The sequence below is a fragment of the Lotus japonicus genome, chromosome 3, assembly GCF_012489685.1.
Source record: "Lotus japonicus ecotype B-129 chromosome 3, LjGifu_v1.2".
NCBI lineage: Eukaryota > Viridiplantae > Streptophyta > Magnoliopsida > Fabales > Fabaceae > Lotus > Lotus japonicus.
In genome coordinates, this window is record NC_080043.1 from 80,871,050 (window position 1) to 80,889,450 (window position 18,401).

General features: G+C 34.8%; 5 protein-coding genes and 1 non-coding gene across 6 annotated transcripts; 1 reads left to right on the forward strand and 5 right to left on the reverse strand.

Moving 5' to 3' along the window:
- The first annotated feature begins 1,904 nt into the window (after positions 1-1,904).
- On the forward strand, positions 1,905-1,990 carry TRNAM-CAU (transfer RNA methionine (anticodon CAU)). The gene is given in 2 exon segments: positions 1,905-1,942; positions 1,955-1,990. It is a non-coding gene; the product is annotated as a tRNA-Met (tRNA).
- Positions 1,991-2,712: 722 nt separating this feature from the next.
- Positions 2,713-6,275, reverse strand: LOC130742775 (NAC domain-containing protein 68-like). Its single transcript, XM_057594874.1, has 8 exons — positions 6,183-6,275; positions 5,848-5,985; positions 5,554-5,731; positions 5,176-5,453; positions 4,792-4,938; positions 4,488-4,625; positions 4,035-4,379; positions 2,713-3,462 (listed from the first exon to the last, which is right to left on the reverse strand). The coding sequence occupies exons 4-8, from the start codon at positions 5,392-5,394 to the stop codon at positions 2,917-2,919; spliced, it is 1,395 nt and encodes a 464-aa protein (XP_057450857.1). The 5' UTR covers positions 5,395-5,453; positions 5,554-5,731; positions 5,848-5,985; positions 6,183-6,275; the 3' UTR covers positions 2,713-2,916.
- LOC130744822 (protein NTM1-like 9) lies at positions 5,797-7,282 on the reverse strand. Its single transcript, XM_057596978.1, has 4 exons — positions 7,129-7,282; positions 6,752-7,023; positions 6,183-6,329; positions 5,797-5,985 (listed from the first exon to the last, which is right to left on the reverse strand). The coding sequence occupies exons 1-4, from the start codon at positions 7,280-7,282 to the stop codon at positions 5,797-5,799; spliced, it is 762 nt and encodes a 253-aa protein (XP_057452961.1).
- Positions 7,283-9,388: 2,106 nt separating this feature from the next.
- Positions 9,389-10,149, reverse strand: LOC130742777 (uncharacterized). Its single transcript, XM_057594875.1, has 2 exons — positions 10,020-10,149; positions 9,389-9,796 (listed from the first exon to the last, which is right to left on the reverse strand). The coding sequence occupies exons 1-2, from the start codon at positions 10,134-10,136 to the stop codon at positions 9,473-9,475; spliced, it is 441 nt and encodes a 146-aa protein (XP_057450858.1). The 5' UTR covers positions 10,137-10,149; the 3' UTR covers positions 9,389-9,472.
- Positions 10,150-10,447: 298 nt separating this feature from the next.
- LOC130742778 (NAC domain-containing protein 62-like) lies at positions 10,448-11,317 on the reverse strand. Its single transcript, XM_057594876.1, has 2 exons — positions 11,119-11,317; positions 10,448-11,015 (listed from the first exon to the last, which is right to left on the reverse strand). Exons 1-2 carry the CDS (start codon positions 11,291-11,293, stop codon positions 10,717-10,719), a joined length of 474 nt encoding a protein of 157 aa, XP_057450859.1. The 5' UTR covers positions 11,294-11,317; the 3' UTR covers positions 10,448-10,716.
- A 2,326-nt stretch (positions 11,318-13,643) lies between these two features.
- Positions 13,644-17,576, reverse strand: LOC130746365 (uncharacterized calcium-binding protein At1g02270-like). The gene is made up of 11 exons (XM_057598975.1): positions 17,387-17,576; positions 17,046-17,255; positions 16,845-16,949; positions 16,572-16,677; positions 16,067-16,287; positions 15,883-15,959; positions 15,672-15,786; positions 15,443-15,568; positions 14,845-14,955; positions 14,543-14,650; positions 13,644-14,208 (listed from the first exon to the last, which is right to left on the reverse strand). Exons 1-11 carry the CDS (start codon positions 17,387-17,389, stop codon positions 13,969-13,971), a joined length of 1,422 nt encoding a protein of 473 aa, XP_057454958.1. The 5' UTR covers positions 17,390-17,576; the 3' UTR covers positions 13,644-13,968.
- Between the last annotated feature and the right edge of the window lie 825 nt (positions 17,577-18,401).

The following is an 18,401-nucleotide window of genomic DNA, read 5'->3' on the forward strand; positions in this document are numbered from 1 at the left end:
TGTCGCTGTCGTGCCTTCTTTGCCACAACCTCCATTAATCTTATAATTTGTTAGCATTATAATATGTGATATAGGTTGAGTTGTTGTTATAGGTTGAGTTAAATCTTCAAAATATTAAGATGATGATGATGTATTATGTTGATTATAATATGAATTAAGAATTGTAAATAATCTAAAATAATAGTGTCCTGTATTGTGAGATTTATCGAAATATTGTAAATGTGTGCCATTAGGAATAGACTCCTCACTATGAGTCTCAAGTACTAGCAGAAAATATAAGGGAAAAACTTATATGCAGTACCATATGTGCAGTTGGTACTGTTCTTCAATCAAAAAACGACACGTGGACACCCCATTAACTCTTTCACATTGGCTCTTTTATTTCTGGTACCTCCAATTCCCCATTCTGTTTCCATGGAAGATTTAACATTTTAACATATCTCCTCTCTCATGTAATGGGTTATCTCCATTTTTAAAGACAATAAAAACCCATCCCAAGTTAAGCAATTAGCGAAAACATCATGGTAAACTCTGTTTCTTATCTATATTTCTACACAAGCATCTCTGGAGTGACTATCGAGAACCATGGAAATCAAGATGTAAAATTTCAAAATCCCAACCACAACAAATTCAAAAGAGGGCTTTGTATGAAGAAATTGCAATGATGCAGGAAGAAATTGTGAAATTGATTCTGTTGATTATGTACTCCACCATGATTTCAGAGTCCTAGTGTCCTACTACTGCCACCAAGCTCTTGCTCAACACCACCGTGTTGAGGAGGTCGAAATTTCTTGGCCATCCATGTCGTAGCATCAGGGCTAGAAGCTTCAATCTTGAAAATGGCAGAAGAGGGCCAAGAAAGTTCGCATGTTGTGAGGGCCGAGGGGTTGGAGATGAGAGGGAAACATGTTAGTTTTTTTCCAGATATTGTGTTGAAAATAATATTACAGGTGTCATGATTTGGTTAGAAAACAGTACCAACAACATAATTGGTACTGTACTTAAGTTTTCCACACAGCTAGAATTTTCTAAGGCATATGTCAAAGTAGTATTGGGCTACCTAAGTTACAATTATTTTACCCACCCAAGGAAAGTAAATATTTGATTATTTTGACAACCCAATTAATTGTTTTAAGATATGACAGTGTAGACTGTATGAACACTGGGCCCAAAGGGCCTAGGGCTCTACAAGTGGATTTTGCACTAACTTTAGGTACAGGATTCAATAAGGCCCTTGTTTTTTTCCCGAAAAATCTTTGTTTAGTGACAAAAAGAGAATACTACTGGGCCGGGCACAAAATTTACGCTGAATTGGTGGTCAAAATTTACCTGTGAGCTGTGACATACTCCACACAACTTTTTTTTTTCTATTCCCATCAAGGAGTTTTTAGGAAGTTTATTTATTTATTTTTCTCCTTTCATGTATGCAATGTTGTTTGAATCGATAACATCCATACCATGAGGGACTAACTCTTCGATGAGATTTTTCCCATTCACAAGACTCGAACCCGAGAGTTATGCTTAAGGGAAACCAAACATGTATGACTTGAACTAATATCTTGTTGGTTTTTTAGAAGGTTGATAACACTTTTTTCATGCACTCCTTGCAATTGGTTTATTCCGTAAAAAATTAACATATTTTTTGAAATTTAAACAATTGTAAAGAATGTGTTTAAAAGAGCAGTATCATTCCTCATAAACCTTTTGAGATAATCACTTTGGTGCCTTTGACAATTTGTATAACATTGTAAGTATTTTGGGACCATTAACGCCAGTTTTTTTTTTTGACCGTAACGTGAAACTTAAAAAGGAAGGAAAATAATCAAAATATTAAGAAAAAAATTTGATGAAAAGCTGCATGTTTTTCATTATAAATTAAAAAATCAATACCTAAATATCACATTGGGGTGGTGGCGCAGTTGGCTAGCGCGTAGGTCTCATAGCTTGTTGAGTGATCCTGAGGTCGAGAGTTCGAGCCTCTCTCACCCCACATATTATTTTTTTCCTGCCAAATACTAAGTGCCTGAAGTAAAAAGGCTGTAATACCTGAAACTAACATAAACTAATAACAGCAAAGATGAAACTAACAAACTACTTGTTGTATAGACAAAAGAGTACCCTTTTACTAGATCTTCAACTAATTTTCATTTTTAATTATATTTAGACCTTTACTGCATATGTTATTGAATGAGAAAATAGGTTTCTGAAGCAGACTTAGTATGGAACAATTGATCTGACACAGAGACCAGCATACTGTGGACAGCATCAAATTATTGTAAGGAAAGGCCAACATGACACCATCAAAATATTCATGTAATTGTCTATATGACTCCCCCACTGCTTTCAAGAATCGCCAAATAGCCAAATATATATTAGACATGTCTAACACTCTAAGAAAGTTTGTTTAGACTTTAGATACAATTTTCAAATTTTAAAAGACAGAATAAATTTATATAGCCTTAAGGTTCACATCATGATAAATTGGAAGACCCTAAATTGATCCTTCAAATTGATCTTTCAGATTTATAATGTCACCACATTTGTCCTTCCGAAAAACTAAAGTGGTAGCACAGAAAGACATATTTGGCAACTATGTTGTATTTTCGAGAAACTAATTTGATAAGAAGAATATTGAAAGTACTAAAGCAATAACAAGCTAATCTTGGAAGAACCAATTGCAAAATTAGTGACTATAAAGAAAGCTACAAATGTTGTCTAGACATTTCATTATGTAAAAAGATGCAGTAAGCTTGCATAAGGTGGAAAATCAATGTGAAGTATATACACTTAACCACCATCTTATTATGATGAAAGTGAAAGTACTGAAACAAAGCTCGGCTAGTAGGCTAGTAGCAATAACATGTGAAAAATGATCCATGGGACCTCACTAGCCTTTTACATGCACTAACAGCACTTCTAATATGATAACAGTTCCAAACAAATAACTGTGCACAACATGAAGAACAAAATCCCTAAAACTATGTTAGCAAGAAGAAGAAATAGGCTTGGGCTTGATGAAGCGGTCTCCTGGCAGATGAAAGAACCTTCTCTGTTGACATTAGAGGATTGATGGTTTCTGGTTTCTGAATTCTTTCTTGAACTACTATTTCGAGCTATCACGTGATCCTTTTCTGGCTTCTTCATTTTTCTAGTACAGCTGCTTGGTTTTCTCGCCTCAAGATTGGATACTGCATTGCCTGAAAGCTTCCTCTGTGGTTGATATTGATACCTGGCAGCAGATCTTTGTGATATGAATGGTTTGGTATGATACTGATATTTCCATCTCCTTTGAGAAAGAGAACCAGAATTTCCAATACAATTGATCTTCAATGCTTCATCTGCAGTTGAGTCACAGGATGATGCCTTCACTCCATGTGAGGATTTATACATTTTTGATGCATGATATTCACCTGAACTAGGATGATCGTCACGCACTGTTGAAGTATCCACAATATTGAAACACTGCCACAATTTCAGAAAGAACATAAACAGATGAAGTCAATTCTTAAGGGTCTGTTTTCTTTCATAACCATTTTCTGTTCTCATTTCTAGTTTTAAGTTTTAACTTCTAATTACAAAAAATGCAACATGGTTTTCAATTTGATTCCTGTTTCCTACATTTTGTATAGGAAACCTATTTCATACACAAAATTTTGAAAATAGAGAACAAAATGAATTCTGCAACTAAAAGTGAAAGCATGAAATGGAGTACAGAAACAGAAATCAAATAGTCCTCATAGTGCTAAAATAAAAAATTTAAAAGACCAACAAAAAAGAACTTCTAGTCTTAAGGTCTAGTTTGGGGAATGGATAGAAAGAGGAGTAAAACTGGGCGATGAAAATAGATTGTTTTATCCACATTAACTTCCCTTTCTCAACTTTTAACTTCAACCAAGAATGTACTAAAGTGACAGTGTTGTGCTATGCATCACTAGACTCATAACAGAACATCAAAACTTTTCACTATCTATAGGGGAAAAATCACTAAATTGTGCAAAAATGAGGCAAAAGTCACATCAACATGATATATTTACCAGTGCAGAGACTACTTCAGCATCTGTGTCACTGCTTTCATAGTAAACCCTTCTCAATGAGGGCTGTGTGGAACACTTCACAAAAGCGTTTCTTCTTTTTTCGGTGAAAACAAATTTCCCATCTGGAACATCTGAATTCAAATACTCATCTTCCTCTTCAGTAATTTCCACTGGAGCCTGCCTACTGCTATTTTCATTTCTAAAATTGGCATTGTGAGATGGAAGCTTTGGGAGAAACACTTCCTCATCAAAGATATCCCGGGACTGTTGGATTGAGGGGCATACTTTCTGATCCATTATCTGAAGGATTGATTCCTCATTCATTTCAGGAAAACTACCAAATGCCTGAAAAAAATGTAGAACAAGTATCAGCTCTCAGGACGTTTTATATGGCAAAGTGTAGACAAAGAATTAGTTCTTAATATGTCTATCATGGATGCCTTCTGCCCTTACATCTGTAATCCCTTCTGTATATACAAATGGAGTCTGACTACTGCTGTTTTCATTTCTAGAACTAGAATTGTAAGACTGTTCCTGATGCCATGTCGGAACGATTGAATCCGTATTCACTTCTGGCAAAAGACCATGTACCTGAAAAATTTGCAAAACAAGTATCAGCTCACAACAAAGTGCAGTGTGGACCAAGAATTAGTATGTGTTTGGAAAGCCTTCTACAATTTATTCTAAAAGAAAAATCAATTATGGGAAGAAACTTCTGAGTGCCAAACATGTAAATCATGGATGCTTCTGAGCTTACATCTGGAATCCCTTCTTCTGCAGCTTTGTTTTTACAGTCAGAAGCCTTGTGTCTACTAGGCTCCCCTTTATCACATATTAATGCACCGGTTCCCTGTTGAGTTTTCTTCTCTTCTGTGTTCATCAAGCGACATAAAACAAAGTTCCTCTGCAAAATTTAAAAAGACAAGACAAAAACATGCAGCAAATCATCACAGATTGATACAGTTCAATGAAAACTCAATCTCAAAGAGAGTTACATAGAAGAAATTAACAGCATTATATGAAAATTGATGATGAATCTTCCCCTCAAACAAGACTGATTACAGAAAACCAAGTGATGAACAGCATAATTAATCTTGTCATGATCAAACTGAAAATTCAGTGCAAAGAAAGATGATGAAACCTGATGGGCATGATCTGAGGTAGCAGCAGCATGATACTCATGCATAGCCCAGATGGTTATGGTCTCATTCTTGCGGCGGCCTTCATGGAAATGAAGAGCCTTCCTTGTCCCAATGACATTGTTGGTGCCCGTTTCCATGATTACAGTGTCATTTCCAGTGATTCTCCAGAACCCTCTCTCGGTTTCCCTCTTCACCCGTTTACTTTTACCAGCATTCATGTAATGAAGAGGACTGAAGAAAAACCATTCTCGTCCATTGGTCTTTATCAAACAACGGGCTAAAAATATCATCACAGATTGAAAACAATAAATTAGAAAGAATGATCAATGAAAACAAGATTGCATTGTTATTGAAAGAAGATGAAGGGGTTGCTTTACCTGGAATATCACTAGGCTCAACACAGCAGAGTTCAATCTCAGGGATGATGTTGATCACAGAGGCATCATCACCCTACAACTTGCGCTTGAGGTAGTGACTTACGAGCTCTTCCTCTCTTGGACGGAATCGGAATCCCTTGGGTATGTAATCTAGTATTAGAAAAATGCGTTTACCTACCTAAAAAAATGTAGAACAAGTATCAGCTCTCAGAACGTTTTATATGGCAAAGTGTAGACAAACAACTAGTTCTTAATATGTCTATCATGGATGCTTCTGCTGCCCCCTGCCCTTACATCTTTAATCCCTTCTGTATATTCAAATGGAGTCTGTCTACTGCTGTTTTCATTTCTAGGATTGGCATTGTAAGATTGTTCCTGATGCCATGTCGGAACGATTGAATCCGTATTCACTTCTGGCAAAAGACCATGTACCTGAAAAATTTGCAAAACAAGTATCAGTTCTCAGCATATTTTATATGCCAAGTGTAGACCAAGAATTAGTACGTGTTTGGAAAGCCTTCTACAATTGAATCTAAAAGAAGGTTCAATTACTGGAAGTAACTTTTGAGTGCCAGAATAGATTATGAAGAAATAGAAAGTAATCCAAACATGCAAATCATGGAGCTTACATTTGGTATCCCTTCTTCTACAGGTTTGTTTTTACAGTCAGAAATAGCGCGTCTACTGGTCTCCCCTTTATCACATGTCAATGCACCGGTCCCCCATTGAGTTTTCCTGTCAGCGTTCTTCATCAAGTGACATAAAACAAAGCTCCTCTGCAAAATTTAAAGGATAATCAGCATCTATTTTATATAATAATTCGTTAAAAAATTAAAAAGGCAAGACTTGTTTATTTGAAGTTTCATAGCTCAAAACTTGTTTCCTGAACATTTACTTGGTATGATCATGCAGCAAAACATCACAGATGGATACAGTTCAATGAAAACTCAATCTACATAGCAGAAATTAACAGCATTATATGAAAATTGATGATGAATCTTGACATCAAACAAGTCTGGTTAAGAAAACCATGTCATGAACAGCATAATTAATCTTGTCCTGATCAGTGTTATCAAATAGCGTCTATAGCGTCTATTGCGATTTGATAACACTGGTCATGATCAAACTGAAAATTTCATGCTATACTCGTTTCTAATTCTAAAGACAGGAAATTCAGTGCAAAGAAAGATGATGAAACCTGATGGGCATATTCTGAGGTAGCAGCAGCATGGTACTCATACATAACCCAGTTGATTATGGTCTCATTCTTGCGGTTGCGGCGGCCTTCATAGAAAGCAAGAATCTTCTTGTACCCAATGACATTGTTGGTGCCCGTTTCGTTGACTACACTGTCATGTCCATGAGATTTCCAGTACCCAAACCTGGTTGCCCTTCTAAGCTGTTTACTGCCAAGAGGAATAGGACTGAAGAAAAACCATTCTGGTTTGTCGGTCTTTATCAACGAAAGGGCTAAGAATATGAAAAGATTGAAAACAAGAAAGTAAAAGAATGATCAATGAAGGTGGCAATTGAACATTGAATTGAAAAAGAAGATGAAGGGGTTGTTTGGTTTACCTGGAATATCACAAGGCTCAACATTGCTAAGTTCAATCTCAGGAATGATGTTGATATCATCACCCTCCAACTTGGGCTTGAGGTAGTGACTTATGAGCTCTTCCTCTGTAGGATGGAATTTGAATCCAACGGGTATGTGTATGTTGTAATCCATTGTTGTTTGTTTTTCATCAACTGTGTTTGCAGTTTGCAATTGCACGAACAGAAGAAAAAAGAGAAGAAGATGAAGAAGAAGAAGAAGAAGAAGAAGAAGCAGGTAATGAATGAGAGTGAAGAAATGAAAGGTTCTGTTGTGGTTTTGGTATGTGAGTGAGTTCACTCCTTACTACTATGAGTCAATGACTTTGAAGTTGGTCACAGAGTCTTTTTTTTGGCGTAGCTCAGAAGTTATCATGCATAACATTTCTTGAGTTTAATAACTGCTAAAATAATTTTACATAAAAAATCAATTAAACATTCACTCATTTATTATATTATAAAATTATTAAAAAGTATGACAAAATATAATTTTTTTTTGTACATTGGAAAAATAAATTACATTCTCTTGGCTTCAGAGATTGATTCTTAGACCTTACCCATCCCAGCTCATACGTCCCTCAGCTCTTACACTTGTGTTATCTTTCAGGAACTGACAAAATATAATTGAAACTATGTATAATATTTTATACATGTAGCGAATAGAATATAAGAGATTATCGGTGTTGATCCAAACGGCCGAAGTGACCAAACCTAATCATTTGTCAAAAAATTTGGGGTCAATCCTCATATTTACGCCGGCAAGGTACTAAACCATATTTATGGCAAAGGTTAAGGAGCAAGAAGCCTAATTTTTTCAAATTGGATCTTCATTGTTCGACTTAGAATAAACTATTTGATTTAACTCTTGTTACTCTTGGGTCTAAGTGTTTGGGATGCTTACATGATCCATGTGAAAAGATAGAAATAATTTTATTTTAGACTGATAGAATTTTAATGCTTCTGATACTTTATTTATGGCTAAATAGTAGTGGATGTAACAATTTCAAGGTAACACTCGATTGTTTGGAATGATTCCACTTCTCCTAGATATAGATAATTTCCAATGAGGCTAGAATTTCCCACCCTCAAAAGTCATGAAAATCAGATGTTAACTTGTAGAGCTTTTCTGTCAACTCTGAAGGAAAATACCTTATGATGGTTCAAATCTCTTCCAACATCTTCCATTGAAGATTTTTTTCCACGGATAGAGTCAAAGTTTACCACGCGAAACCGGTCGTTTAAAAACATACAAGCATCAAGAGATTTTGTTTTGATTTTTTTTTTTATAAGCAAGAGATTTTGTTTTGATACAATTGTTAATTTTAAGAGACAAAAAAATTATATAGCCTTAAGGTTCACATCATGATAAATTTGAAGACCCTAAATTAATTAGTGACTATAAAGAAAGACACAAATGTTATGTAGATATTTCATTATGTAAAAAAGATGCAGTAAGCTACCTATCTCATTATGACGAAAGTACTAAAACAAAGCTAGCCCTAGTAGCAACACCAGTGAAAAAGGATCCATGGTATCCCTCACCAGCCTTTCACATATGATAACACATCCAAACTAATAACTATGAAGATCATAATCCCTATAACTATGTTAACAAGATATACCGTGTCAGGCAACAGGCTTTGGCTTGATGAAGATGTCTCTGGGAAGATGAAAGAAACCTTTCTGTTGACATTAGAGGATTGATGGCTTCTGGTTTCTGAATTGTCTCTTGAACTTTTATTTCGAGCTATCGCCTGACGACTCTTTTCTGATACTTCAATGGTAAATTCCTTCTTAATCTGCACAACACATCACATGGAACACGGTATTATCAATGGTCTGTTAAAATTAAATTTGCTTCAAATAAAGAATCTGTCTACATTTTTCTAGTGCAGCTGCTGTTTCTCACCTCAAGATGGGATACTGCATTGCCAGAAATTGAAGTAGAAAATAGAAACATGAATCAAATAGTCCTCAAAGTGGTAAAGGAAAAAAGATAAAAGACTCAACAAAAGAGAACTTCTAGTCTTAATGTCTATTTTGGGGAGTGGACAGAAGGAAGGGTAAAACTGGGGGATGAAAATAGATCGTTTTATCTACACTTCCTTCCCTTTCTCAAGTTTTCACTTCAACCGAAGAATGCACTGAAGTGACACTATTGTGCTATGACTCATAACAAAACAACAAAACTTTTCACAATCTATAGGGGGGAAAATCACAAATTTGTGCAAAAATGAGGCAAAAGTCACATCTATAATGCACATTGTGATGTTAACCAATAAACTAATTAATAGTTTATAAACAAATGGAGACACATTCCACAATATCATTTGAACTTTGGACCATATATATTTACCAGTGCAGAGACTACTTCAGCATCTGTCTCACTGCTTTCAGAGTTTACCCTTCTGAGGGTGTGCATGGTTCTGAAGGGCCTTCTCAATGATTCTGGTTGGGTGAAATCCTTCACAAAAGCGTGTCTCTTTTCTTCACTTCTAACAAAATCCTTGGAAGAAATTGAATTCAAAAACTTATCTTCCAGAGTCTGTCTGCTACTGTTTTCATTTCTAAAATTGGCATTGTGAGATAGTTCCTGTTGCGGTGTCTGAAAGATTGAATCCATATTCTCTTCTGGCAAAACATCACATACCTGAAAAAAATGTAAAACAAGTATCAACTCTGAAGCATGTTTTATATGGCCAATTGTAGACCAAGAACTAATGCATGTTTGGAAATCCTTTTACAGTTGCTTTTCTACAATCAAAATCTGGAAAGACAGCTTCTGTGAGTAAGTAGCTTCAGAGTGCCAAAATTGATTCTTAGGAAATAGAAGCTAATTCAAACATGCTATTCATGTATGCTTCTGAGCTTACATCTGTAATCCCTTCTGATTCTGCATCTTCACTTTCATGGTCAGAAGCCATGTCTTCAAGTCTACTGAACTCCCTTTCTTCACATATCAATGCAGCTTTCTTCTTTGCGCTCCCCATCAAGCGACATAAAACAAAGGTCCTCTGCAAATTTGATTGATAATCATCATTTATTTGATATAATTCGTTAAAAATAAAAGGCAAGGTAAACCAGTTTAATTTTTCATTTTTTTACCCCACATTTGAAAAAAGTTGCATATCTATCCAACAAATGTCTTTCAAATTTAGAAACTGGTTTCCTGAACATCTCCTTTTTTATAATAACTTCCTGAACATCTCTATAGAAAAAAGTCAAAAAAATCGAAAATAAATGACTGATGAGAATCTTGTAATCAAACAAGGCTGATCAAAGAAAATCAAGTCATGAACAGATTAGGACACAAACAAACATGGGACTATAGAACCAGTAAATGTCAGAAGGACCAGTCGAATAGGAAATATCAAAGCCTGAAAATTTAATGCTATACTCATTTGAATCACAGACACCTATGAAATATGGAATGTTACATACATTATGACACCATTTACATGGCAGACACTTCTTTGCGGTGTTTGAATAAATAAAAATTGCGGCTCAGACACCAAAACTTGTTCTTAGGTAGAAGATTCTAGGACACTTCTTAGCTTGTCGTGCCGTGGTTCATAGCTCATTAGAAAAGACAGCAAATTCAGGGCAAAGAAAGATGATGAAATAAGATAAAACCTGGGCATCATCAATGGTAGCAGCAGCATGATACTCATGAATAACCCAGTCGGTCTCGACCCGGCCTCGACAGAAAACAAGAGTCTTCCTGGTCCCAATGACAATGTTGGTGCGAGTTGTCTTGATGTTACGGTCACTTCCAACGTATTTCCAGAACCCATGTCTGGTTACCCTGTTGGAATGGAGAGGACTGAAGAAATACCATTCTGCTTCATCTGACTTTATCACCGAAAAGGCTAATATCACAAGAACAAAAGAATGAATGATCAAGATGGCAATTGAATATTTTTATATATTGAAAGAAGATGCATGAAGGGTTGGTTTGGTTTGTTTGTTTACCTGGAATATTCCAAGGTTCAACCTTACAAAGATCAAGCACAGGAATGTTGGCAACAAGGGAATCTGAATCATCACCATGCAACTTGTGTTTGAGGTACACAAGCTCTTTATCTGTTGGTTGGAACCTGAATCCCACAGGTAACAAATCCAGCATTTGAAAAGTGCCTCCACCCATTGTAGTACACTGTTGTTTGTTTTTTCTTCAACTATAACAAAAGATCATAAAAGAGAAGAAGATGATGATGAAGTTGTTGTGGTTTGGCTTAGAATGCGGGTTCAGTTCAATATGAAGTTAATCAGAGTCTCTGTTGGCTTAGCTCCGAAGTTATTGATCAAACAAGATATAATCAAAGGGGGTTCACTTATAGAGATATTTCTGTTTTCTTTTTCAAATTTTAAAGGATCAAACAGATTTTTTAAACAAACCCCCAGTGTTGTATAACATTTCTAGAGTAGTAGAGTTTAATAACTAGGCCGAAAATAACTTTTTGATTGTTTTTTTTTTACATCGGAGAGATAAATTGCACTCCCCTTAGCTCTTACCACTTGAGCTATCATTCCGGGGCAACTTTTCGATTGTTAGATAAAAAAAATAGCAGATAGATTTTTAATTGAATTGAAATAAAAAAAATTTTGAAACTGTAATTTTGAAAAAATAAATATCTGAAAAAGAATCAATTTAATCATTATTTCAAGACCATAAAAAGTTAAGTATTTAGTTAAAAATACATCAATTAACTTTGAATAATAAAGGTTAGAATATGAAACATATATGTAATTATAAATTTATAATATCTTGATATATTATAATATTTTGGTCTTATCTTAGTGTAATTAAGATATTTTTTTTAAGTAATTAAGGTAATTTGATTATTGTTTAAATTGATTTTTTTAATTAGTATTCAAAATTTGATTTTTTTTATTTAATTAGTATTAAAGTATTGATCAATTTCATTATTTAACAAAAATTAAGAGTATACTCAATAAATATTTTATCTTTTAACCAAACAATTATTCAGGATTCTTTCAGTTTTAACACTAAAACAATTGAGTATTAATTGTTTGAATAATAATTTTAAAATATAAATAATATTAATAATTTAATTTGGGTATTCTTTGTATTTTTTTTTTGAAATGGTATTCTTTGTTTTTGTGATAGAATTGTGTGATCCTAACATAAGTTGCTTTCGTTGTTGGCGTTGTACTTTGTCCTTTGTTTGAAATACTCTCTTTTTTTCGGTACAAAGAAGGCTTGTGTTAATAAAAAAAAATTCTTTAGACAAAAAGTATTAATAATTTTGATTGATTGAATAAATTTAAATGTTAATTAAAATTTAAAAATTAGCGATATATTTTGATTAAAATTATATTTGAAAAGCTAATTAATATTAATTTATTCATCTTAAAATATAGAAGTTCATGTCACATGACTTTCTATGGAAAAAACGTAAAAAAATGTGATTTAATGAGATTCAAGATTGAGGATTCGAGGAGTGAAGGAATCATAGCTCCTTAAAATCACATATGAATTTGTTTTAGAAGTTAGAACACACATCATTTTGGTAAAAGAAGTGTTAACACTTTTTCATTGATCATTCCAAATTCATGGTTGTTTGGATTCTCGTTGAATTCAATGTAAATTCACGTTGAAGTCAAAATGTCAAAATCGTGCTTCTTCGATCTACATTAAACTCAACGTGGCAAATTCTAACTTATTCGTTGGTGTTTTGAAATACATGAAATCACGTTTGTGTTAGCTCTAACGTCAAACCAAATATATGTTTTGTTTTAGAAGTTAGAACACACATTATTTTGGAAAGAGATTGATTGGTTAAAAATCATGCTCGTTTTGACTTTTATTGAATTCAGCGTGGATTCACGTTAAAGTCAATGTGTCAAAATCATGCTTCTTCAATTCATGTTAAACCGAATTGTCAAATTCTAACTTATTTGTTGATGCTTTAAGATACGTGAAATCACGTTTGCGTTGGTTCTAACGCCAAACCAAACACACTTACAATTAATGAGAGTGTTGGAAAAAAATACTAAAATGAGAATTACTAGCATTTTACATTTTGGAAATTTGTGAGGTGAAGACGCCAAGCCCACACTCATCACATCATCATCATCGGACCTAGCTTCCTTGCTGTTGAATTTTCCTAAATCCACTGCATTCAGAGCTAATTAATAGCCTCTGATGAAGATTTTATGGCTTAGATTAAATTCAGTTGTCACATATAAAGTTGGTTTCTTTAAATATGAGTGGTCCAATCATATCATCCAACAATTGTGATTCTCCGACTGCAGCAAACGTAGAAAAAATCAACTGCAGGAAATCTAAATCCCATCATCATCAGTGGCTTGTTTGCTTTATTGTTTTTTTCTACGTTTTTCTCTTTTGTTTTCTGGATATTGAGTGAGTCCTATGTATTGTAATGTCCTATATTTTAGAACAGTTGTATTAAGAGCTTGTTATCTCAATTGATTAGTGTAAGTGTCGTTAGGTTGTTTTAATCAAATAATGATTGACAAAAAAAAAGATACATCTATTTCTCACATTGCAAAAATATCTTCACACTGTTTTCTCAGGGCCAGAAAAAAACACATGGCCAGGGCTTATAACTGATTACAGATACACCACTTTTTTTTGGTCCACACCAGAATATACAAGGACTAGTGGCATGTTTAATATGGGGTTAAAAATGAAAGTGGAAATTTATCAAATTTTAGAAATTTGTATTAAAAGTCCATCCACAAATTTCCCATTCCCATTTTTACCCCCATATCAAATTTATCCTAAATGTGAATATTTTCTATGAGCTATACCTTATACTACCATGAAGTAGCTTGCTACAATTTGTGGCCTTGAACATGGCATCTTACTGGTGAGAAGACAACAGTTAACCTAGCATGATCAGAAAGAGAGTAGTCTTCTGGCCACAGTCCTTTCTCCACTTCACGTGGGAACAACATTGCATTTTTCACCTTAAAACCAATGGCTTCTTGATCCTCCTCTGTTTTAGCCTCTTCCATACAACCCAAGAAATTTTCAAATGCAAGCTCTGGACATGAAGAATTCCAGATCTTCTCCTGCAAAGTCAATTATCACCATTTTATTCAATAGCTCACAAAGAGTGTGATAAAGACAGATATTAGTATTACTAATGATCTTATACCATGTTTGGATGTGCCCAAGACACACGCCCAAACACGTTGGTAGAGACACTCCATATTGTAGTTTATATATTAATGTGACTTTGAGGTTAAATGTGCTACCAAACATGCACTAATCCCAGAAGTTTAACCCTTAAGCCCCATCAGTTAGGCGGGAAAGTGTATCCATGCTGATAGATTTTAACAAGAAAAAACTTGAATACAATGTGAGCAGACATTGTTGAAAAGTGAAGATCATTCCATGTATTACCTTGAATTCTTCATAGTCAATGAGACCATTTCCATCATCATCCGCTTGATTCCATAGATCTTGCAACTGTTGAAAGCATAGTCCATAAGGCACACCAATTAAATTTACCTGCAAAAGTTATAATGTAGTAAGTACTTTGTTGCTACCTTTTCTTTCTCTTCTTTTCATTTCCGGTGTTTATATGTGAGATGCCAGCATATAGGTAAGGGAGAAAAAAAGGTGATCTCATAAAAGATCAAACCTTCAATTGAGCTACAAGGTTCTCGAATTATAATTCATCACATATCAACAGATTTATGTACCTGACGGAGTGCTTCAGAAAAGCTAAAATATGTTATAGCATCAGCACAGTTGTCACCCTTCAGAAATGCAAATGCATCATCTTCGGACAATGAAGCTTTTCGTAACTGGAACTGAAATCCGAAAGAAAAGGGGAAAATCAAAACAAGAGAAATAAAAATAACATTAGATGCAGAGCTAAAATGTTCATGCACACATTCCCATTACTTCTTCACTGCAAAAAAGGAGTCTTGTGATTATGAATGACTAAAAAATAGATATGCAATTATTGTTACTAGGTGTTCCAGATAAGTTGGAATTAAAGCCCTGATAAGTCCATCAGCAATTTTCACCAAGCTTCAACCAAAGCAGAAATTAAACGCTGAGGAAAAATATTTTGTCACTAAAACCTCGAATCAACAACAGAGGTTATCCATGCATACCAAATTTACAAGACCATTTTCAAAAACAAAATTTTGATAACAAGTATGACTGATGTAAAAGTCATTCATATGAACTATTTCTTAAACCTATCACTTCTCACATGCCTATTTTTAAAAGTAAAATAGACAGAAATACAAAGACAACCAAATTATGTTACAATCGGTGATTAACACTCACCTTTATTATACTAAAAACAGCTTCAGCCCAACTTGTCTTCAAGGGCTTTCTTGCTTGGTTAGGATTGAAAAGCCAAATGAAGTCAACACCACATATATTTCCTCTATGATTTCGGTGACTAACCCACTGAAATAAAAATCCATGAAAACAAAATCTGTTAACCCTATGCTCTTTAATAATGGGAAAGTGAAGCATATGTACAATTTAATCTAATAGTGAGATTTTTCACCTTGTGAGCATCTGCATAACTGTCAGTGTATTTATTAGCAATGTCATAGGATGATACAAACCCCTGAGACCTAAGGAACTTGTAAACATGCCCACGCTTGCTTCCATTCCAGTCACTGCATTATATAGAAACATGGAGTTCAAACTATAAGGACATATTGAGCATTTTATAGAAATCCCAATAGCACAAGAAATTCCAACCCTAAACTCACCCACAGAGTATAATAGGCATGGATTTGAGCCTGTTTTCTTTCTGATATGCTTCCACATGCTGTAATATTTGGTAAACCTACAAGCAAACAAAAGAGAGACGAGTTTTAGGATAGAAAGCACGATGGCTACAAAACTCATTAATGAATAAGAAGAAACAAGTTTATACACCGAGGATTCAAATACCTGCTGCAATCTAACTATAGACAGGCTCGAATCATGAGGAAATAACAAGTGGGTGTTCACAATCAGAAACTCTTGGTGAAGACTGCCCTTTTGGTTTGGTAATAACGGAGCAGCCGATTGAACATGTAACAACTGTGCGACACGATCACCGAAATCATTAAAAAGCAACTCCCGATAGTTTACAACACTCAAATATTCTTTGTGTATAGCAGTCAGAAGACCTGCATAAATTATGAGAAAAAATCAGAAAAATGAAAATAATCCCCCAGAAAATGATGGAGCACTAGAACTAACCACTAGTAACCAATTATTGCAGCTAGCAATCTAATGGAATGTTTGGATCAAGTTCTCTTTCTTCAGAATCAATTCTAAAAACTAGAAGCTACTCACAGAAGCTTCTCCTTAGAATTGATTCTGACTTTAGAATCAGTTGTAGAAGGGTTTCCTAACATATACTAAAATATTTAAAAGGATATGAAGTCAAATGTTATTTTCACACTCTTACCATCTCCACGGTTGTTGGTTCGGGCGAGCTTGAAGAGATGGTAGCCAGCATTTCCAAGTCTCTCCTCATACATGTGAACAAGTTCTTCATTTCCGACCCAAAATTCCTACACGAGAAACAAACAGCATAACATGGATGAGTGATACTGATAACTGGATGAGGAAAACAGTGATCAATGTAGATTGAACTATCACACAACCAAAGATACTATCATATGCTCACTAGAGAAATACCCTCTGTCCACCACCAAAGAGAAAGGAGAGAAATTGCTACCTGAAGGCACATAATGGAAGATGATTCAGCAAGCAAGCCATCTAGAATCCTCTGGTTCCTGGCCAACCAGAATGATCTCGTGTCACTCTCTCGGAGGCCCTGGTTCTGTTTAAATCAAAAGTGCAAAACACAACAAAAATCAGAAATTGAGACATAAATCTCCACATAACAGGAATTGCATCAAAAAAATCCATGACATACCTGTGGATCAATCCGTTTGTAAATAGGAGCTAGGATGTTGAAAGTGGTAAATGAAACACATGAATGGTCTCTATTCACCTCTCCCAGTGCTGAAAAACTCCCACTCTTCTTAACTCTAGAAATTTCACCATCACTGTTATTATAATCATTGATAACAACACTATGAGAAGAACAGTTCCCTCTTCTCAGCTTAGAACCTGCAGCTACAACCTGGATTGAGTGGATTCCATTCATACCAACATCCTCAATGAGTAACAAGACCAAAAATCCAACAACACCCCCACAAAACAAAAATCATAAAGAACAAAACTTTTTGAGTTTTGAGAGAGAAAAACACTCACCATTCTGAAGATCCTTGCCAGAGTACAAAAGGGTAAGCAGTGTTATGTGAGTGGATTGAAGAAAATGTAGATTCTTTTTATGTGTTTTTGGCACCGCCCTTTGCTGCTATCGCTGTCGTTGTGGTGGGTAAATGAGTGATTCATATAGATTATATAGAGAGAAAGGGTTTGAGTTTGGTGAGTGGTGCAGTCGAGAAGAAACAAAAGGAGACAAGACAGTACAACTTGAAGCGTTAACACTTCATGTGATATGCTGTAAAATGGAATCTTATATTCATTAAGTATTAATTAAGTATTAAGTGTCTGTTTGGTTTTTAATCAGGAAGTCCGTTTGAAGTATTAGAATTCGGGATCACAATTTCCAATGCACATTCAGCCAACGGAATGCACTTGTTGTGTTGAGTAAATGCGTTTTCACATTCACTCAACTGGAAACCAAACAGACACTTAGTATAATGAGGGAGACACACTTCACCTTTGATTGGTTAACAGAAATTTAGAGGGAAGTGATTGCGTCCTAATTTAAGGTAGAGAAAATTATCGGACTCCGTTGTTACGGTATAAAACATGAACGATCAAAGATTAAAACAATTTATTAGTCTTGACTATTCATGATAAGATTCAACGGTCATAATTTATTTTCATGTTCTCACATAAGAACACATTTCTCATATGATACATCATCTCTGCAACCTATCGGATACAACATTAGTGTACTTCCATTTACACCCCTTCAAATGCACTAGGGGTTCAAAACATGCTACTTATCAAATGATGGGATAATGTTTCATCCACACCTCTCTTTTGAGGTGGAGAGGTGGAATGGTGAGAGAGATAGGAAGAAAAGAAAAAGTAAGAGAGAGAAAATATGAGATGTGATAGATGGTAAGATGAGAGAGATAGAAATAAAAAGAGGTGAAATGAAGTGTTTAAAAAATGAGGTGTGTATATATCATTACTGACTTATCAAATACAATTCCTTGACATACTCCACTATATCAGGCACACTTTACTT

Excerpts from the sequence above, each read along its gene's own strand:
- LOC130742778 (XM_057594876.1), bottom strand. The coding sequence starts at position 11,293 with ATGGGTGGAGGCACTTTTCAAATGCTGGATTTGTTACCTGTGGGATTC. Across the intron at positions 11,016-11,118 it reads TGAACCTTGGAATATTCCAG|CCTTTTCGGTGATAAAGTCA; the intron begins GTAAACAAACAA and ends TTGTGATATTAG.
- LOC130746365 (XM_057598975.1), bottom strand. Across the intron at positions 15,569-15,671 it reads GTTATGCAGATGCTCACAAG|TGGGTTAGTCACCGAAATCA; the intron begins GTGAAAAATCTC and ends TTTTTATTTCAG. Across the intron at positions 14,651-14,844 it reads TTTCTGAAGCACTCCGTCAG|GTAAATTTAATTGGTGTGCC; the intron begins GTACATAAATCT and ends TAACTTTTGCAG.
- LOC130742775 (XM_057594874.1), bottom strand. The coding sequence starts at position 5,394 with ATGAATGCTGGTAAAAGTAAACGGGTGAAGAGGGAAACCGAGAGAGGG. Across the intron at positions 4,626-4,791 it reads CAGAAGAAGGGATTCCAGAT|GTACATGGTCTTTTGCCAGA; the intron begins GTAAGCTCAGAA and ends CAAATTTTTCAG. Across the intron at positions 3,463-4,034 it reads CTGAAGTAGTCTCTGCACTG|TGTTTCAATATTGTGGATAC; the intron begins GTAAATATATCA and ends AAATTGTGGCAG.
- LOC130744822 (XM_057596978.1), bottom strand. The coding sequence starts at position 7,282 with ATGGATTACAACATACACATACCCGTTGGATTCAAATTCCATCCTACA. Across the intron at positions 6,330-6,751 it reads CCTCAGAATATGCCCATCAG|AGGAGCTTTGTTTTATGTCA; the intron begins GTTTCATCATCT and ends TAAATTTTGCAG. Across the intron at positions 5,986-6,182 it reads TAGAAGAAGGGATACCAAAT|GTACATGGTCTTTTGCCAGA; the intron begins GTAAGCTCCATG and ends CAAATTTTTCAG.
- LOC130742777 (XM_057594875.1), bottom strand. The coding sequence starts at position 10,136 with ATGGGGAGCGCAAAGAAGAAAGCTGCATTGATATGTGAAGAAAGGGAG. Across the intron at positions 9,797-10,019 it reads AATCAGAAGGGATTACAGAT|GTATGTGATGTTTTGCCAGA; the intron begins GTAAGCTCAGAA and ends CATTTTTTTCAG.